Source organism: Neodiprion lecontei, chromosome 3 (assembly GCF_021901455.1).
Source record: "Neodiprion lecontei isolate iyNeoLeco1 chromosome 3, iyNeoLeco1.1, whole genome shotgun sequence".
Classification (NCBI taxonomy): domain Eukaryota; kingdom Metazoa; phylum Arthropoda; class Insecta; order Hymenoptera; family Diprionidae; genus Neodiprion; species Neodiprion lecontei.
In genome coordinates, this window is record NC_060262.1 from 10,776,425 (window position 1) to 10,798,754 (window position 22,330).

At 37.4% G+C, this 22,330-nt stretch overlaps 1 protein-coding gene across 1 annotated transcript in view; it reads right to left on the bottom strand.

Moving 5' to 3' along the window:
• LOC124293416 (uncharacterized protein K02A2.6-like) overlaps nt 1–22,330 on the bottom strand; it is a 77,795-nt gene that overhangs the window by 29,705 nt on the left and 25,760 nt on the right. Inside the window, exons 2-3 of the mRNA XM_046734265.1 lie at nt 8,722–8,990; nt 8,458–8,651 (exon numbers count right to left, since the gene is read on the bottom strand). Coding sequence (XP_046590221.1) covers nt 8,458–8,651; nt 8,722–8,990 — 463 coding nt within the window. The remainder of the gene's footprint in view (nt 1–8,457; nt 8,652–8,721; nt 8,991–22,330) is intronic.

Sequence of the window (22,330 nt, forward strand, 5' to 3'; positions counted from 1 at the left end):
AACAAAGACCCGTCTAACCCGTCCCTACCTCCCACCCATGATCGGGTTTGCACTAAACAAATGCAAAATGATGAAAACTAATATAAAATGATAAAAGTGAAATTAAACTCGTTTAAACTTAATAAACATAATCACGAAATCTGTATGAAAAGGATCTCATAGAAATTAAATTGAAACAGTATAAGTGAAACATGACAGTCATCTTGATAGAGAAAATTGATATAACAAGGCATCGAGCATTGTATACATTATATGGCTAAATAAATTCTATAGAAAGCGCAAACTATGGAAAGTAGTACGTCACGAGTGCAGGTCACAGATAGTAATGAAAAAATAGGCTATAGAATATTTACATAATATATAGGCATACACGCAGTTTGGTCAGACTACAGAAAGTATTCCTGGAATGAATAATCAGATACATAATTATAATGATATGACTAGCAAATTTTTAGCACAGTAATACATATAACTAACTAAACATAAATCACAGAAATATTGCACGTAAGGTATATACAAAGCTATTATATTTATGTACATATGTACATATATTTTGTGACGTGGATTTTCCCGCTCTTCGGTCACTCGGAGAAGATGACCGAGAACTTACCGCGTGCGCAATAAATCGGCGTCCGCGAGGTATCCTGGACCTAAAACAATATCACAAAATTTGTTGGGCGCCTGGCGTGGTCAACACGCCTCGAAGTCGGTATGTAATGCGATATACCGCGACCATATACTCGGCAGCTCAGTACCGCGGAGAGGGGAGGGGTAATTTTTGGGTAGAGAGAGATACGACACACGTACGCCAACACGTTATTTTACAAAGCAATAATAAAATTCCAATAATATATTTCCAGCCAGCGACAGTACAAAAATAAAAATAATAATGCGGCAAAAGTCGTTCTTCGCGATTACAATTACAAATACAGAGAAAAAATAACCCGTAAGTCGCCAGGCGCGATTCAAAATTAAAGACTTAGGTTTAACGAAAAAAAAGAAAGAACAAACCAAAAAGAAATTTTAATAGATCTAGAAGACCTCAACGGCCTACGTGCGCTAGTCGCTGTCTTAATAATAACCGCTAATTTACAAAAACCAAAAACAAAATAGGACCCGTCACGCTGCCCGCGATCGTCTTCTACGTAATGGCGCCAATCGCCAACTTAATAATAAACTCCTCGACGGAAACGGAACCGAATCCCCGGCCGACACTGTCCGCGATCGGTAATAAATCAAACAAAAAAAAAACAAAGAAATAAAACTGCTCATGCCTACGGGCGCTAATCGCCACCTTATCACTAACCACTGAGGCAAAAGTCTAAACGAAAAAAAGGCTCGTCGCGTCACCCGCGACTATCCTCTACAAAAGAAAATTCTTATTAACGCGCACCCGAGCTCAACTTTCTCCGCGACGTCGGGACGCGGTTCGCGAATTCGAACGCTCCCCTTTCGACGACTCGCGACCTACACGAGAAATTACACGTTATCGTAGTTGATTCGACGTGACCCAGTGTAACGGAATTTGGTTACACTCAAATTACAGTAGTCTTGCCGCGACTCAAACCCGGGGCTCTACTCGACCTTCTCGGTCACTCAACTGTGTCTCTACGTCAGTACGCGCAACTCAGGCTACGGTCACCAAGCAGATTTATCGGCTAAAAAATTTCGAGTACTTTCGTTAACGCAAATCCTCGATGGCTATCCGTTCCTCGGCAAGCCTTTATTTAATATCTCTCGAAATTCTCTCGCAAGAATATTAGCAGCGCTTACCGCTCCACATCCAGAATGCGAAGCTGCCTACTCCCTCGTGACGGTGGACCCCCATTATGATCCGCAACCTCAACGTTATTAACAACACTCAACGAACTTGATTCAGCGCGACAAACAAGTTACTACCGTTTCCGCTCGTCGCCAGAACTAGAGTGATCTCAGATGGCCGATCGGCCGCAACGCCGATCTCGTCACGCTAATCCTTAGTGACGTCATCACCCTAAGAATGCGCAACAATCGATCTGTCATCGATTTTGGAGATTGCGCAACTCGGCGCGCACCTGTCGTCGCTACGCGGCGCAGAACTTAGGGCTAGATCGCGATGTCGTCTTCCGCGCAGCTCTACGGGGTGCTAGGATTGGGCGGGGTGGTGCGCCCTCGTGGCTAGCTGGTCTCTCGCGGTTGCCTCAGTTGGGCGTAGGCGGGGTGAGCGGCGAGGCTGCGGCGCGCCGGCCGCCAGCGGGAATCGCGTCCGCCTTGGATTCCCGCGCTGCAGGGATCTGCGTTGTCTCCCCCCTCCGCAGCCTCGGTATCCTTCCCACGAGATCTCCGCTTTTTCTCCTTGCCTCGAAATATCTTCGGCGTCGGAGTTGGTCGCTGGCTGGTAGCCGGTGTACTCGAAAAAGAAATAAAAATAAAAGCCTGCAATATCTTGTTCGTAATTCGCTATTTCGTCACTGTCGAAGCCCGGGTGCGTGACTCCAGTTCTGGCGCTTTCTATGATTATTTCGCGACTCGATTTCCGAAACCCTTATTCCTGGATTCCGCCCAGGGTTCAGGGAGTCCCTTGTAACAGGCAGGCCTAACCGAAATGCCACGTTACAATTTATATTACAGTTGTTTGTCGTCTGTCGGTTGTCCTTGAAGAAGACCTTGGACTTGATACATGTAATTATGAGAAAGCTCTAACTTGGCTTTTCCACCGATTATTTTCGTCTCAAATATTAATTCTGTATGAAGACGATTTTTTCTTGAGCTTAGTGACTTGTTGACTAATATTATTCTTGGATATGAAGGTCGAGACATCAAAACACTTTTTTTATTATGTTTACGTTTCAGCCCTGATGCACTGAAAAAAAAATTCTGTTCGGCGAGCTGTATTCTACAGCTCCAGTAACTATACGCACTCTACGGTCTATCTTGTAGTTACAGCAACTATATATTAGTCAGCTCTGATAGCTGCAAGTTGTTCAGCTCTCACAGCTGAATGGTTTTGCTCTAAGAGCTGTAAGTTGCGCTGTGCTCTGGTGCGTTGACATATTTCATAACCTTCAAATTTCATGAGTATGATTTAAATACAGTTGATAGATAATTGTTTAAATAGTCCATTCAAATATGTAAATGACACTGAATAAATAATGATAGTAATGATGAAAAATAATACTAATAGCAATATAATTGTACTGTTTAATAATAAACGTTAAAAATACATCTTTCGTAATTGCTATTACGAAAATAGACTTTTTTACTTAAAAAAATCAATCGAATATTATATTTAATTTAAATTTAAAGAAATAAATTCATATATACTTAAAAAACTTAATTTGGAGATTTTTTTAATTTTTCTGCTCAATGAAATTAAGTAAAATATCAAAAGTTAATGTTTTAATTGATTCAAAATAATTTAAATTGATTTTCTAAAATATTTCAAATAACTTGAAAGATCTGGCTCAAAACAATCAGCAAAAAATAACGTCAATGATTGAAGATTACAAAAATGAAAATCGTGAGCATTTTTGAGATTAACTTTCAACTTTATCATCTTGGGACATTAGTTTTAAGAATTATTATTGAATCTAGATGAGTTCGTATTTCTACTATTTAAATGATTCTTAGATATGCTCTATAATTGCTAATAATAATAATAATAATAAATTAACTATTATTCGAAAGGTTTTGACTGATTTACTTGTTTATTTATTGTGCATGTTATGTTATAATAAATTTTTACCAAATAATATTTTATTCATCGTAACAAATATACAGTCCAAATATAATTATTAAGTATATGTTTTTTAACTAAGACATGTCAAAAATTTTTTTGCTTATATTTATAAATCATCACGGAGAACAATAAATGTTTTATTTGGTTTTTTAATTAACCCTGTTGGACGAGGATGGAATAAATCTTCATATTTCATTACACTATGTGAATCTACGGTTCCCAAAACTATGTAGGCATAATAGTGATAATTGAAAATAGTTATCAAATCTTGATAAATAAAATATAGTGAATCTTTTTGATGAAAAATAAATTCAATTAACCCAAATCGAGGAATACTATCAAACTCTCCAACACAGATAACCATTCCAGGCTTATATGTACTACCATTTTTCTTTGCCCAATTACAGATGTTTATTACGGTATTGCTAGATAGATATTCTTTAAAATTTTTATTACATTGAATTGGCAAATCTGAAACTCGATGAATTGTTGTTGGTCCAGTTTTCAAATCTTCGGAAAATAGCGTATTAAAATAAATCATATGGGCCAATTTTAATTGCTGTTTTTTGGAAATCGTTTTACAAACATTGACTTTAGAATTGGATGAATCCAATGTTGCCTTTGAATTTTGATGCACAGATTCTGAGCGCATACACCACATGAAAATTAAAGGACCGGATTGATCCATAACCCTTCCATAGTGGACAAGATGATGATCAGTGGCCGTTAATTTTCGTTTTAAAATTTTCCGAGCATAATAGTTGTGTTCTTTAACCAAGTTATTCAGAGTTATACTACATTCTTTTTGAATAGAAGTAGAACATACAAGAGCAAGAATTTGGCGTAAGTTAATCCAAAGTTGCCACGGCAAATCGTCTTCAGGAATTAGGTCTCCAATCATTAAGCCAAAGTGCCGAACAAATGTCCACATTTCCGACGCTGACATCTTAATTGTATTATTTTTCAAATTATTGCTGTTGATTTGGGGTGGTACATTATCATGGTCAACCATACCGAAATCATGATTTTTAATTCGATCATTCAAATCGTCTAAGGTAAACACTCCATTCGTAATATAAAAGTTTATGATAGCTATCATATCAGAACGACAACTACCTTCAATTAGATCATGCATGATATCTACTGATAAATTATTGGTCACATGGAATCCCGGGATTTCATGAAAAATACATTCGGATTTAATTCCAGTTGCACTGGAATCATACAGTTTCACATCTGTCTCGTAGGATTTTTTACTTCGCAAGTAGAACTTATCCTCCACAGTGGCTAATGATCTCTGAATTTTATTCATTTTGCACATTCGACAGCAGTAATTAGCTACAAAGCACTCAACGAATCCAAATAAAGAATGCAAACCGAGATTATCTCCTAGTATCAAACTCAATTTAAAATAAATCTTATGTTTGCTCTTCGATAAGTTTATTTCTATTCCTTCTCTTTATAAAAACTGCAATTCTTCAATTAATTTTCTAAACACAGCATTATTTCCAAAGTGTACTCGGTCTTTTGTATAAAACAAAAGAGCGTGAAAAATTGAACCTAACGAAGATTGATACTCTAGTGGAAAACAAGGAATAGAAACATAAGTGCCTCCAATTTTATTAGCACCTGAATGACTGCCCAGTGCGTTACCCGTCTCATAGTCATCATAGTATAAAAATAAAGGAAAAACTACTTTCGAAGGAAATTCTTTTAGTATAGATTTCCACAGTTTACTTTGAACAAAATTTGAAATAACGGGTGAATTTGATTTCTCTAGCTTTTCTTTATAATTCAATACCTTATTATAAACGTTTGGAATTTCAAAAATTTTTTTAAAAATATCTCGTAATGGAAATAAATACGCCTTTACTTCAGTAAACTGTTCTTCGGCATGCTTATTATTTTCAGAAGCTGCAGATCTTCGACCAATGATCAATTCAATTGCAGGTATATAATAAGTAGGGGAGACCTAGGAGGGTTGTGACAGTTTTTACTTTAGGGGCCATATTTCGCTCAAGAAACATTCCACAGTTATGACCCATGTGATTAATTTAGCGGCATTCCTCCTGTTTTCAAAACAATCACCAAAATGAATTTAAGTATTATGGTTTCTGAGAAAATCGATAGAATTAAAGACCACTCCCTCTGTCACAACTCTCCTACTACAGAGGTAAGTTGTGACCGGTACCGAGGTAAGTTGTGACAGCATTATATTAGGTATAAAAAATATCATTACACTTAATATTAATAAATCAAACATTTTTTTTTAGGAAAAAGTACTCGTCGTAAAAGTGTCGTTGCATAAATAGCTTGAGCCACACATCTCCTGCTTTTTCATTTTTGTCCCATGACTCTGGAACTTTTTTGTTATATTTTTTGGCTAACTTATATGCAATGACTCTAGTTTCTTTCGTTGTCAGCCCATAATTAGATGTTGCACATGTTAGCAAATAGTCGCTTAATATATTCTCCTCCTCTTTTGTAAAAATAGTCGGAATGGTATAACCCATAGACGGAGCTTCGCCTTCTGGGTTTGCTTGAAAAGCCTCTTTCTTCTTAATATATCTTGATAAAGACATGTAGTTTAGATTGTAAGAGGCCGCAGCATCTCTTAAACTTTTACCTTTTAACTTAACTTCTTCAAAAGCCAGGTCGTAAATTTCGACACTAGCGGTTCCTCTATCAGTCTTTCGTGTATATTTATTAGGCATTCTGAAACAAGAGCCATTCAGCATGCAGTATGCCATTATATACATTATGTACCTACCTACTAAGACATAAACAAACATCTAAAATTAATAAAAAACATTAAGGAATTAGCCACGGTTGAAAATGGAATAATATAGGAGAGTTGTGACAGGCTGTCACAACTCGCCTAGGTGTTTGAAATGACGACTTGATCTGAATAATAATTCATATTTTATAAACACGATGCGCACACAAAAGATTATTGCAATGTTTTGAGAGTTGAATAACCATACAACTTAAGAAAAAATAAGAAAGCAAAGCACATATAATAAGGAATGATATAAATTTAAATAAAATTTTGAAGAAAAACTTACTTTTCGCATTTTTTGTACACAACCGTCGTATTTACGCAACAGCGCCTCGTGCGTCGCCGGCATGTGCTGAGTCGAGTAGCGCGTATCGAAAGCGTCATGCATGCGGCTTTGCCAGCTCGCTACCTATAATAGGTTGGGAGAAATCGTCCTTGTCACAACTCACCTCTGTCACAACCCTCCTAAGTCTCCCCTACCACTTTCTAAAAATTGAAGGCGTTTATGATCACTCTCGAATTCTTCGAAACTGTTAATAAAAGTTTTAAACATGAGATTTATATCAGATATCAATTGACGGTTATTTACATTATTTTTATAAACGATTTCTAACTCTGATCTAACAACATCCAACCCAGAAGATACTACATCTTTAATAACATCGATTGTATGTTGTATGTGCTGATGTGAGACATTTGTTTCATAGAGGTTAGTGAAGATTTCAATTAATTTCGATCGAACATGCTGTTGAACATTTATTGCGGAGATTTTTAAGTCTTGATCTGGATTTAATTTCAAAGTTTTTAATTGTACGCTGTGATGTTAAGTGTTTAAATGTTGATACAGTAAAGTGAAGTTTTCAAAAGTACCTGAACATTTTAGTTCAGCACATTTAAAGGGTAGATTATTACCATAATGATGGTAATTATTAAAATGTTGCTGTAACTGATTTAGCACAATATTTGTTTTACAAATAAAGCAGATAGTCATTGTAACCTTAAGTAAATTTTTCAAATAAATAATAAAAACGATGTAAAAACTATTACGAAATAAATATAAAAGACAACTCAGATAACTTTAAACCGCAGTTTTTAGACTAGTTAAAAATGATGTAATCGAAGGTCTGACTTCGTCAGTTTCCCCTCGTATTTTATAAATTCGTTCTTGTAGAACAACCCAAGGATGAAGCGCTACCTTAGAAAATGCCAATTGGAAACTGTAGCAGCTTTTGAAATTCAAATCTATCACTTCTCTGATGGAGCTAGCCTCATACTTAATATCATTAATTATTAAATAATATGTGTGTATCGATTCTAGCGTCTCGCCAACAATTACAGATAAAGGCTGTTCACTCAGACCATAGGATTTACAATTGTCTTTTCTTCCCTTTAAAAAAGCTGTCAGGGCCTGTCGATCCTAAAACAATTGATAAAATGAACATGAATGCAACTAAATTATCTTTCAATTAACATTAATTAAGTGAATAATAAACAAACCTTGGCGTGATACAGAAACTCATTTTGAACATCTACCTTTTTTGGACGATATGATTCTTTTCCACGAAAATAAATAGCAGGTGGACAAGGTAACAACAACGGAAGTAATCGAAAACTTATAATTTCTTTGATCTCTGGAAAAAATATGGTATATTGTTATAAATATTTTTACTGACTTATTATTAACTTTATCTAAGTTTATATGTTTTTGTTCATACCTTCATTGTCTGTGTTTATTACTTTTTGTAAACTAGAAATAAGTACTTTCAATTCTTTGTCTGGCTTTCTCTTTGATTTACACAAGTTATATATTTCTGTTTTGAAACTACTCAATTCTTTTTCCAATTGATTGGTTTTTGATGGATATTGTATTTCGAAATCGATATTAATCTTGATAAAATAAATTTATATATATCCAGATTAGTAAAAATTAAAAAACTTCGTCAGATAAATTATAACCTACCAATATTAGGGCATTTTTTACGTGTTGCAAAATTGGGAAGCTGTTTATGTAGGCTGCACTGGTGGTATCTTTGTCGTCTACTAGTCTTTTCAATCTTATGACCGAAGTATCTCTCCAATACTTTACGATCGTCGGCCACTCGTCAATATCATCTTGCAAGTCGTCTATTTGTCGATCTATTTCATTACTAGCTTCTATTTAACAAAAATAAATTAATCATAAATAACAATATTTTTTTTTTAATTATCCAAAACACAAACCTACCTTGGCCAGCAAAATTATCATAAAATCCTAGGTAAACTAGAGATTTCTGGGGAATCTTCCTTTTTAATCCTCGTGAAGTCACTACAACTCCAGATTCTAGCAGAATACCTCTCTTGTGACAATATCTCACATACAATTTACCTTTGGCGGCTACTTTGGTTCTTGTAATTTTGTCATGGAAGTAAGGCACGTAATAAATCTGTGTTTGTTCTGTAGGAAACACTCCAATGATAAGGTTACTTAACTCTATTAAGCGTGCTGAAGAGACTCTAAAAATAAATCAAACCATAGTTCATGATCATTAGTAGATAAATTGTTTGATTGATAGGTAAAAATTTTTTTCGTTACACAAATTCCTAATCAGGTGGTACAATATTTTGCTCAGTGAAATAGATCATATATGTACTGGAGTATATTTAGTGAATCTACTGAATTAGCATCACTGTTTTTTCCGTACAGAAGAAAAAAAATGGTTAAAAAGACAATATAGTATGTATTTAGTGGAAAAACAAAAGCATAGATTTATTATTGGCAAGCAAATAACAACGAAGCTTACTGTGTTTCTGTGTTTGATCGTAACTCGACTTCTAAAATAATATCACATAACAAAAGTCTATAGTTATCCGATAGCGTGTGATTCTTGCGATAATAACTTAAAACAGATGCACCCATAGGAGAATTTCGCAAGCACTCAATCAAGTCAGTTATTGGGTTACAAAGTTTTAATGATATGTCTGTGTTATCTATTATTTCAAATTCATCAATACTGTTTTCAACGACAACGTCCTCAGTTCCCACTCCATCATTTTCTACAAAATGAAGTAAAATAAATAACATAATAAATAAATACAAATAAACAGAATGTAACAATCAAAATCTGAGAATTAGGATTTGAAATTTAATTTGAATTTACCTGAGGAACCGATATTTACAGGGGAAACATCGTCGTCGTCAGTAACGTTTATTATTTGCACCTAATACAATTAAAATATAAATTGATGATAAAATATGTAAGTCATTGATAAAAAGTTAATTAAATTCTTAATTTTGCCTACGTGAGAATTTTTCGCATTAGAATTCTGTTTTAAGGCTGCCCATTTCGTTTTAAAAATTGCACGTGGTCCAACTTTCGGAAAAAGTGATTTTATCAGGTCTTCGTCCAAGCATTCGAAGGATTCTTGACTAATGTCCTGTTCTAAATATACATATCCAGTTATATATTTATATATGTGCATATATGTATAAGCAGGTGTCAATACAGTAAATAAAAAATAAATAAGCATTTTTACAACTCTTTAAATAATAAAATTTATGACTCAAGAATAATTATCTTTTCATTTTTTTACTACTTAGTTTTTTTTTATTCACTTGTATAATATTTTAAAGTTCAGAAAATGCAACCAGTAGTTCCATTGGATTCAATGTTACAACAATAAAATGTCTGACAAATTTTTGGTTATTTTGATCAAGCCACTGTTATATATACAAAAAAATATACCTATTCACTAAGAAAATTTCTAGTGTTAAATATTTTTATTTATGTAAATATGTAAATCTCATTTTCATAAAATAAACCAAAAAAAAATGTCTAGTTGTTTTTGTACCACTGCATTTTAGGTTAAGAAGGACGTTCTTTTGAAAAAAAGCAATACTCACCAATAAAGTCATTGACATAATCAGAAAGATTCCACTCAGCCAAAATATTTTGCACATAAGAGTCCATTGTTCATATATTTAAATTTATTTTACATTTTTTGACTTAAAGTTTTCACATACAAGAGGCACAGTGTTTATGGCGCGCTTACAAATACTTCCCTGTACTCAGTTGAGCGGCGCTGTGAGCGGAGCCGAAAAATTCTGGTCTAGCTCTTCGAACGAAGCTGTTTAGCTGAGAGAGCTGAACAACGTACAGCTATGACAGCTGACTAACAGTCAGTTATACGAACCATGCAGTGCTCTTCCAATAACAGAACGTTTAGTTCGACGAACTGTTTACAAGTAACTATCTAATATTTAGTTCCACGAGCTGAATTTTTTTTTCCGTGTGGCGCACGAACACGAACATGAACACGAGGGTAATTATACTGCACTGACGAGGCATGCCATCGATTTCGACCATTCATTTAATTATTCTCAAGCCAGCATTATTGACGTTGAACCAATGTATTACAATTGGTTATTGTTAGAAATGTGCAATATTGTTGCACATCCCAATTCTGTCAACCGAAGACCAGATATTGAACATCTGAGTACTATTTACACCTCTGTGATACACCCATCGTAATTATCCATTACCGACTGAGCTTGCTCTCGATTTTACCTTCTCAACAAATTCTGGTTTCCTTTTAACCCGTTGACTTTGCGTATGCTCTGATAACGATCGATATCGATCTCCCCCCACTACACACTGGACGTTCCACATGTGCAAAAGTACTCCTGATTCATACCTATAACGGCCGTCGTGTGTTTTATTTTATTAAATTAACAATAAGGATAAAGGCTTGGGAGTTACGTATCGCGATCGCAGTGTGTTTTGGTTTTTTGTTTTTTTTTGTTCTTATTCTATTATCTAACACGCATTCACCACTTAATAGTGGTCCCTTCTTCTGGAATTGAAAGTGTCAATCCACACCAGGTAATTCCTCTCACTTATAGTGCAAAAACATCCTGGCTTATTATCCAAACTATTCATGTTATTTTGTTATAATTGAGTTGTACATTATTTTATTATTTCTGTTCGTGACAGTTGGTTTAAATAAATTTGTTCTGAGGAGGGCCCCCATCAGGGCTGAAACGTAAACACAATAGAAAAGTGTTTTGATGTCTCGACCTTCATATCCAAGAATAATATTAGTCAACAAGTCACTAAGGTCAAAAAAAATCGTCTTCATCATACTAACGGGATAAAACGTGGGAACCATGGGGTTTTTTCATGATATCTCCACGGAGTATAGATACAAGGAGTCTGAACGGTATCGGGGTTTTCATAGTATTAATGTACGCAATAATAAACCTAAATCATAGTTCTCTTTTCTGCCACTGGCTGCGCAAGTACTCAGGACGTACCGTTGTTATTATTATTATTACACGTAAACATACACCATATACTAGCTCGCGAATGTTAAAATTAATTAAATTAAATATAGAATAAAAATTTATCTATTTAAAATTAATTTTAAGAAAACAATGGGTAGGTGTTGTGCTGTTCATGGTTGTCTTAGTGGCCGAAAGGCAAGTGAGAATGTAGAGAAAGTAGCTTTATTCAAAGCACCAAAAGTGAGTAACCTCACAATAATATTGAAAATTTGTGTTATTAACAAATAATTCTAAAATTTATGTAGTTTTCTAATATTTGAAAAATATTTTTATTTATGTGCTTAAATATAAAAATATATATTACTTTTAAGGATGTTGAATTGCGTAGTAAATGGAGCTCAGCTTTGGGACAAGAATTAAAAGCTAGCAGTTTTATTTGCAAATTACACTTTAATCCAGAGAATGTGATTAAAACTGATCGAGAGATTTTAAAAGATGGTAGTGTATATGTGTATGAATACCAGAAAGTTCATTTGAGGAAGAAAGCTGAGCCAAAATCACATACTAATGACGACAATGAAAACAATTGTAGCTTGCTATTAAATAATGATTCTTCAACAATCTCTGATATAAATGACGATACGACAAGAAATATATCAATTTTTGTTGGCTGTGACGAGCATAAAAAAGAATTAACAAAAAAAATAATTAACAATTTCATAATAATGCGGGGGCATTTTCTAGTCAAATGTTTTAATAAAAGTGCTACGGAGAGAAAAGTTAAATGTAAATCCTAAAACTTTGTATTTAATTCCACATTTCTCAGAATATTTTTTTCCAGAGAGGTGTCAATAGCAACAAGACTTCCCGCGTAAGAATTTAAACGAGTGCTTCTTAAAAAGTGGCGCACTCTACCGGCAAAAAAATCTGTCCCCTAAATTACGACCATTCGTTCAACATTACGTTCAGACTCCTTGTATCTATACTTCGTGATATCTCTCTTGCATATGGGAAGACTTTGGCGGGGAAGCTGCGACGTTGGGCCACAATATCCGAGTCTCTGTTGAAGCTAAAAAACCACCGCATCTTTCTTTTAATCTGCAAGAAACGATCGATTTTACCAACCCATTTAAAATTCCCTAAGCTTATCTCGAACGGTATTAGTTTTAAAATGTCCAAGTCGCGAACTGCTTACCAACATAATGTACACAAATTTCAAAAGTCGTTACTTAATCTCGAGATTAGTGACGCTCATGCGGCCACATTAAGTATCAAAATATTTTACTGGCGCTTGAGAACGATATTTTAATAGAATTACCTGTTGAATTGTCAAAAAAATTTTTCGACACACAACACCTGAAATTGGAACCGGCTTTCAATGCTCACAAGGCGTCTAACATCAACAAGTTAGCTAATCTTATTAATAACAAAAAAAAGTCCCACTTCTAATCTAATTGACTCGACCTTTGAAAATTGGATTGTGAACCTCAGCAATACGGAAATGCCTGTCAATGTTAATGACGTTCTAAAAATGGGACCCAAATATGGCATTCCTTTTAAGCCCCACCGCATCCCAACCAACAAACGTATTTCTGATTTCGAATCAAAGATTTCTTCTATTCCCTCTAACCGCCGCAATATGGCTCGCCAAGATTTTACAAACGCCTTAAAAAAGTTCATCAACATCCCTTCTTTCGTTCACGTTGACAAGAATATCCTTCATAAAATTAATGAAACTAAGATCTTTCAAAACAATAACCAGGATTTACTTTTCTTGAAGGCAGACAAGGGAAACACGACTGTTGTGATGAACAAACAAATGTATGAGGAAAAAATGTTACAACAACTCTCTAACAACAACTCCTACAAAGTTGTTAGATATGATCTTACCTGTACCCTGCAACACGAAGTTAAAAAATTGACAATGGATTGGTCCAAAAGTAAACTCATCTCAGATCAACTTAGACGTCAAATCGCAAAAACTGATTATTTACCACCTAGAGCCTACGGGCTACTTAAAATTCATAAACCTGATAAACCGGTAAGAATTATAGTGTCGTTCACAGATAGTCCGACTATCAATCTAGCTCGCTTCCTCAGTCAAAGGATTGGTAACAACATCGTCCCTCCCTTGTCACGTGTAAGAGATAGTTTTGCTCTGGTTAATTCTATCAGGAACTTTCGTCTCCCACCTGATCATGTATTAGTTTCGCTGGATGTTGTGTCATTGTTTACCAATGTTCCACGTGATCTAGCAATCAACGCGGTGAAACAGCGTTGGCATCAGTTGATGGATAAAATTCCTGTCCCACTTAATGAACTCATAAAAGCATTACACATCTGCTTTAAGGCTGCCATATTCAAATTTAATCAGAACATATATGCTCAAACTTATGGTTTACCGATGAGCTCGCCTCTCTCTCCAATTTTGTCGGATTTGGTTTTGGATGATCTTGAACAATATTGTCTCAACAAACTGGACTTCAAGCCTTCTTTCTATTTCAGATATGTAGATGACATAATCACAGCTGTCCCTTCGGATAAAGTTGCAGAAATGCTATCTGTCTTCAACCAATTCCATCCGAGATTACAATTCACCTCTGAAATAGAGTTTAATCATCGAATTAGCTTTTTAGATGTTTTGATCATTAATGATAACCAGCTCATCAAAACAGATTGGTTCCATAAGGCTACCTGGTCACAAAGGTACTTAAATTTTCATTCTCACCATCCCACATCTTACAAAATTGGAACTATTCATTGTTTGGTTGATAGAGCGATTCGACTCTCAAGTATGGAATTTCATAACAAAAATGTGTCCTTGATTCAGGTTCAATTTCAATTTTGATTTCAATTTTTTTTTCGTCATCATTAGTTATAGTATATCAAAATCATCATTAGTTTCCAAATAAATTACACTTGGCGGTAGTATCTGATTTGATGACAGTTTTGTAGGTGGCTGTTTTGTAGGTAATGTATGCATTTGGGTGGGCCAAAAAAATCGACTTTTTTTTCACTTGGTACTCCGAAAACTTGGTTGGTAGAGACCTCAAAAACATTCTCTCCAAGTATGAGCTCTTAATTTTAATAGGAAGGTCCTCCGCCACGCAGTTTTCTATTTTTTTCTTATGGTGAGGAAGAAAAATACATATCTCAGTATCTACTATTTATAGAAAAAAAAATGTGTATCATGTTTTCGTAGGAAATTGAATTCTCTATAAAAAAGGTTCAATTTTCGAACAAATTCGAACAATTTCAATTTAATTTGTGAGTTTCGGGAAAATTTGTACAAATTTCAGTTTCTGTCGTCGAAGTAACTACTATAGAAGTTCTCTATTTCAAAAACTTTTCGTAATTTATAATTTTTTTTAGTATTTTTACAAATTTTTTTTTTAATATTTTGAAATCCCAATCATGCTCTTAATTATTTTTATGGCGTTTGTTCAGAGAACATTTTAGCACTTTTTTTCACAAATTATGCATAAAATGTTTTGCTCGAGAGCATTTTTGTTTTAAATCCTATCGCTTCGTCTGTTTGTCTTGCGCAACTAACGCCACTGTTAAAAATAGTGTGCATTGAAGTTTGACGGTGAAGATCTTCTGAACAGTGAGGTATACAAAAAAATTGTAAGAGACCTTTTTTATAGAGAATTCAATTTCCTACGAAAATATGATACACATTTTTTTTCTATAAATAGTAGATACTGAGATATGTATTTTTCTTCCTCACCATGAGAAAAAAATAGAAAACTGCGTGGCGGAGGACCTTCCTATTAAAATTGAGAGCTCATACTTGAAGAGAATGTTTTTGAGGTCTCTACCAACCAAGTTTTCGGAGTACCAAGTGAAAAAAAAAAATAGTCGATTTTTTTGGCCCACCCTAGTATGCATGTATGATTACCCCAGAATTACGTCAAGTTTATTTCTAAAAACAAAACGCGCGTATTTTAGTGGCCTAATACGCACGCGCCGTATTTACTTCGTATGGGAAATTCTACCAGATACCTTGTAATTTTACCTTGGATACTTAGGTAGTCACAATAAGTGATGAGAATATTACTTATGATCGACAAAGTGTAAACACTAATGTAAATTGCCGAATAGTGATTTCGATCATTTAACCTGAACACGTAACAAATTGATGACATATTTTAGCGACTAATGCAAACTGGGCTAGTACCACACGTCGCAATGCATTCTAGTTTATATTTTCGTATGTACAAAAAACTTGTGAATGAATTTATACTGCTATTATGAACAGCAATATCGGCTCTTGAAAGTACCTTCTTAGATTAAAGCCCTGCGATTGTTCGTACTCAAGTGATTGAATCTCGAAGTCGGAGAGGATGCGACATCAAACATAAGGGAACGTACCCATACTACGTGACCTATTTTTTTAGATTTTTCGACCCCTCCCCCCCTTCGGTGACTTCTCGTAGTATATGCCAAGAGCCCCCATCCCCCCCCTTTATTTTTCACGTAGTATTAACTTCACTGAAATACAAACTGTCTGACAAACAGTGTCTGTTTACAATTGGCTGCCGTCTCGGCATATGTGCGTCAGCGCCACCAACTGTGAGTTTAAAAAGCGCTAAACACTGCGCGCTATACGAGTATTCAAATACAGGTCTAAAGAATACGAGATTTCTCTCAGTAAAATCGACTACGTGACAAAAAGCTGAGCCACTCCCCCCCTCCTGTGACTGATTGTAGTATTTTAAAGACTCCGCTCCCCCCCTTAAACGGGTCACGTAGTATGGGTACGTTCCCTAAGTAGTATAGCAAGGAGAGTTCTGAGTACAAACACCTTCTTTACCGACCGAACCGCTCCGCGCAGCCCAGACGCAAACCCTTAAAGGTTACCCCCACTCTCGTTAGATAAGACCATGCAACCTTACCGACAGTTGTATCGGTCGACGGTGAAAATCGCACTGCTTTGCCGGCAATTCTTATCGATCGAGGGTCACAATCGTGCTGTTTTACCGACAATCTTACCGACCGAAGGTCTGTAGTGCTCGTCTGCCAACGGTAGAGGGCGCAGCGGGGGCGAGAACTTTTTTACCTTCCCGCATTCTTCTCCCACGATAGGACTGCTGATGTGTAACATGAACCACTCCGAATTCCTTTTCCACGGTAGGACTGCTGATATGTAACATCAACCACCCCACATTCCTTTCCCACGTGACATTCCAGAATTAATGGTTCCGAGAATTGTTCTTCACTTACTCGGATGTCGGTTTGATATCCAAGGTCGACCGATAGTCGCGGTACATTCAGAGCCATGGATCTGCGGTGTCGGGTTACTATCGCTCTTGGAATGCCAAAAGGTGCGCGCGCATACACAAACATACGTATTTGATATCAGCCCCGTGACATTCCTTACCCTCCATCAAATTATGTGGTGGGGGAACGTTATATAAGCGAAAAGTGAAAACTTCATCGCCAGTCTGAAGCTGTTCTTCTTGCAAATGAGAAGTGCTCTGGAACAACAACGTGAATTGAAGAAACGACTAGAACTGCTCCTCAAGAATATTGGAGAAGTAAAACATCTGCTGAAACTCAGATCCGACCTCAATCAACTCACAAGAGATTTCGAGCACCTACAACTGGACCGTAACGATCATGGACTTTTCAAAATTGAACGAAGTCGCTCGCCTGGTGACATTTCTGCCGTTGAAAAAGCTCTCGCACCTCGAAGTCTACTTCGAATACCGGGTCAGTGGCGTTCGTCGGGTTAAAACGAAATTTGGAGACAAAATCGTTCTGGACTTGGATGACGCTTTCACGATTTTTCTGCCCAACCGACTGACCAAGGCCCTCCACGAAAATGAAGATTTGTTCCAGAAGGTGACGACAGCCAGTAAGGAGATACGGTTGCATCTACGCTATCTTGGCGGACCGTACGGTCAACTTGAATTTGTATACGTATAATATTTGAATATCCAATGTTCTGTGTAAGTCTTACGTTCAATAAACAAAAAAAAGATTTAAATTATGAATATTTTTTCAATTATCCATCTTGTATACCTTAAATCCTACGTACGTTTTGTACCTTGTAATTGTATCTAGAATTAAGTCTCAAAACCTAAGAAAATGCTACTCCGAACACCACTAAGCAACGATGGAGGGTTTCGAGCTGCGTCATGTAATGTGAACTCTACGATGAGTATTTGAACGGGTTCAGACCGGAGTGCAAGGTCGGCCTATAGCCGCGGTACAGAGCCAAGGATCTGCGGTGTTGGGTTACTATCGCTCTAGGAATGCAAAACATAACTCGGTTTGAGTACAGCTCGGTCAAGGATGGAGAGCAAGGTCGAATCTTACATAAGCTTCGTATTGAAAAAAATTCTCTCTTACGAGCTAAGGTGAAGGTATAAAATTATTTCATGAATATTCTTTAAAAAAAACAGTTTTATTGAGTACAATTTTTAGAGTACGGTTGACAATTACTTCACAAAAATAGTACAATAATTCTATTCAACAGTGTCATGACCAGGGTGATATATTCGCCAGGAATGCGGGACCGTTCTTGTAGACGCTTCTGCGCAGTAACACAATCGTACAGCCTCGCCATCCGGACAGTACGATGATTTTGTAGCCAATTCTGAAGTATGCAAACGTTTCGTGCTGCACAGATTGCGTTGGGTATTGTGTGAAGGTTGCATCTCAGAGACGCAGCTGAAGTTTTTTGCAGGGTTTCAAGCGACGGGCAGTCAAAGTCCAACATATCGATGATTTGAACTTTCGGAACGATTTTGAGCAACCAATCTCGTTTTTCTTCTCCTTTTACGTACACGGTTTGAGTTTTGCACAGCCTGTCTTCAATGGTCCGCTCAACTTCCTCAAAATGTATGGTTCCACAGCTCCAACGTAAGCCGTGAAAATCGCGTTCTAACCAAGAATTTTGGCTTTTGTATTTGACGTCCAGTAAATTCCATTTGTAAGGTGGTTTAAAGAAAAACACTGATGGAGATGCTTCCGAGTAGATTGAAATTATAGCCAATTCTTTTAATGTGAAGGTGTTGTTGAAAGGTCTACGAAAGCCTCGTATGTCAACGATAAGCTCCATCTTTGAACTGTGCGAGATGGTGGAAACGGGTCAGCTTTTATACCAACTTTTTCACCCCACCACTGAGTAGGTTGTATTCGACAATACGATCGTGAACGATCAAGCAGTACGCCGATGTTTCAGCGGCAAAGTTGGCTTTAGCTTCAAATTCAAGACGGATGTCGACAGGTCCGTACTTCAAAGATTCGTTTTGTTTTGAACAGTCGATAACGAATAAGGGGACGTCTCGAAGGAATTCACTTTTTGTCAGCAACGGCTCGGGGTTCTTGTCGTAGTAGGTAGCTTGGAAGTTTGCGTACATCTCGTACAGGAGCGCGTACAGATTACGACTCATGTTGAGGTTCAGGTTACCGTACGGATAAGATTGAGAGTTTAAAAATAGCTTGACGTCCGTGATATTGCAATGATCGAAATGACTTGCGTTCTTGCCGGTCTTGTTCTTTCTACTTGTTTGGAAACTCAAAATGACGTACCGAGGTTTTGCAAGCTGAGTGGAAGTTTTCACAGTCCAAACGTGTTTCGATGTTGTGGGAAGTAAGGGATATTCGTATAATTCCCAACTGCGGAAGCTCATCGAAATAGGCGGATCTCTCTGAATGAAATTTAGTAGGTCTACTTTTTTCTGATCCGCGAGTTTCAAATACGGTATTAGCCATTCCACTGCATTGACCGTGATTTTGAATTCCTCCTCCTGAGTCTGCATGATGGCGTTGACGTCAGTTTTTGATCTCGTCAAAATTAACTCATGTTTAGCGTTGACAACGATCTTGCGGTAGTCTTCGGCGAGACCCAATATCATGCTGAGCGGTATCAGTACGTCAAAGTTACCATCGACATCGGTTAATTTTTTCTTCTCTTCTACATCGAGCCATCCAGCGTTCTCCATGAGCCAAGTCTGACCAGGGTGCAGGGAAGCGTAACCCTTCATGAGACTTTTCAAGCCAACGTTCTTGCTTCTATCAATCTTAACTGCGTTAATTTCGTAGCGAATTTCTTCAAACAGATGACAGATGGCGTTGTTTACGAGCTGTGTGTTCACAGTAGCTGTACCATCAGGTTTGAGGAGTCGTCCGTGGATATGTACCGAACTTTTGCTGGGTAATATGCATAAATCCTGATGCTGAACGGTGATTCGAATTTCATCGCTGTTGTTGAAAGTTGACGAGGCGTAAGGTTTGTGAGCGTGAATCTCGTAATGCGCAACGGATTCGTCAAAGACGACTGGTGTTTGAATGCTCAAGATTTCCTCCTTTATGGCACGTAGCAGATGATAAAAAAGCAAAATCGGATTTTTATTTGTCGGAAATTCCTCTTCCAAAAGGTGTCAGTTTCAGACCCAGAGCTATCAGGAACTACACGTATCGAGGTGTTAACGGTTCGAGAATCGATCGATGACTGACTTGATCAGGGCATGCCGACTTACTGATACACCTACTCTTTGACAGTCTGTTATATACAATTCCCATCGTTTATTGCGATTTGATATACAGTCTCCCAGTAATAACTTCTCCACGAAAATTAACCAGGTCTCCGTCTTGATACACTAACCGGAGCTGAACGTGATCTATGGTCCTGACGGTGATCGGAAAGTAGATGACGTGCGACGGTACTTCCACGAGCTTATATCCTGGTGGGACAGTCGGGAAAAACTCGTGAATAGTGTGTACTTTGTGTCCATTGACGTAGGCGCCCGTTGTAATGCTACACTCGACTCGCAACGCGTTGACCTTGAGTATAGTTACAGGCACGTCTGATTCGTGAGTTTTATCAACCTCCAATACACGTGGTGTAAATCCCAAAAGTTGAGCAATGGAATCATTCGGCTCAAAGTTAATCGTGTGGTTGCATGTGATTTCGCTGCGTAATGTATTACTGTTGGGTTTGATGGCGAGCTTGATATCTGTATTTCTTAGCACGTTTTGAAGATACTTCTCTATGTCCTCGATCTCGTAGCTGCCGGTAGGTATGGTGATCACTTTGTCAGCTACGTAAATTTTATTGTGACCGACATCAACGTTGGGAATCGAATTAAAGGTTAACAATTCTACCAAGCCAAGAGCATAACTTTTATCACGAGCAAGTTCGATCGGTGGGAAATATTGTGCCTCGAGTATCGAAGAGGTTCCCGAAATCGTTAACGTGAACGAATCATCCATGACTGCGAGTGGTAGACTGACTTTGACGAATCACGCACCATGTTTATATAGCTCACCACTTAGAAATTTCAGACACAAGTGTCCGCATTCAAATGTATCATAATCCTGGTACCTCTCATGATTGTATTTGACGCTACCAACGCCGAGGTATTTTATGAGGTCTGAGGGTGGTTGAAGGTTGCCGAAACTGTCAAAGTAATCGATATTATTGTCACGTTTCTTGTATGCAACCCAGTGTGTTCCCGGACCGTCTTTGTCGTCAAGGTTGATTATAGCTGACTCGTTTTTTCGTGGACCGTTTTCGGGCATTTCGTTTCGCATGAAAACACCGCGGAAATGCAGAACCCTCAAGATTTTTGCATATTTCAACAAGTCCCAATCAGTCAACACTCGACGTGGTAACATCGCATCTAGTTTTTTGAAAGATGGAGACCAAGACCTGTTTTGTACGGTTTCATATGAAGCCCTTTGCCCAACGCGATAGCTTCCATAGTTTTGTTGTGTCGTTTGCTTTCCTCCAATTCTCGTTTAGCCGCGCTCGCATCGTTCACAGCTTTTGCTATACCTGCCGCACCACCGGCTAACGCACCCGTAGCGCTGAGACCGGCAAAAATAGGAATCAGAAACGGTAGAAAACCACCGACTTTCGAAGGTACCGGTAGGACGCGAGGTGTTCGCACTTTACATTCACCACCCGCTTTTTTAACGGCGTTCTCAGCTCCCTTCAGCGCAGAATCGATAGCTACTTTTGCATCGTTGCTTGGAACCATAGAACGTTTTGCAGCATTTATAATTTTTCTCAAGGTCGCATTTTTTGACTTTCGCATTCCCATTCCGAGTTTTGATTTTACTTTCATTGTATTAGCTACTGCCCAAGCGGCTGCCTGCTCACCCAAATTTGCGTCCTTTGCGAGAACCCGTTTCCAAGCTTTCTCAGCCAACACCCTATCAGCCTCGTTTCTAACCTCAAGGTTTTCACGATTTTTCGAATACGCTATATCGTGTTCCTTACACGCTGCATCGAGAGGATTGATACCGGAATCGCCTCTCGCGAGTCTTTTCGTCAACTTCGTACCAGGACCCCGCAGTATTGGTAACCGGGAACATGCAACTCGATCGGAAGTTTGTTGATGATTCTATTCACCAGACCCTTGCCACGATGTTGCCGCCTGCTGCTGCTTCGTTTACCTCTGTACGCGATCATGTTCGTGCGTTGTCTGAAGAAAAGTGCTTTAAAACGGGGTATTTATAGCAAATCCGATCAGTCATGTCCGAGATGCGGTTTGAGAAACAACCTACCAAGCTTCCCGTGATGAATTTTAAAAAACTTTCGGGGCAAAATGTCAAA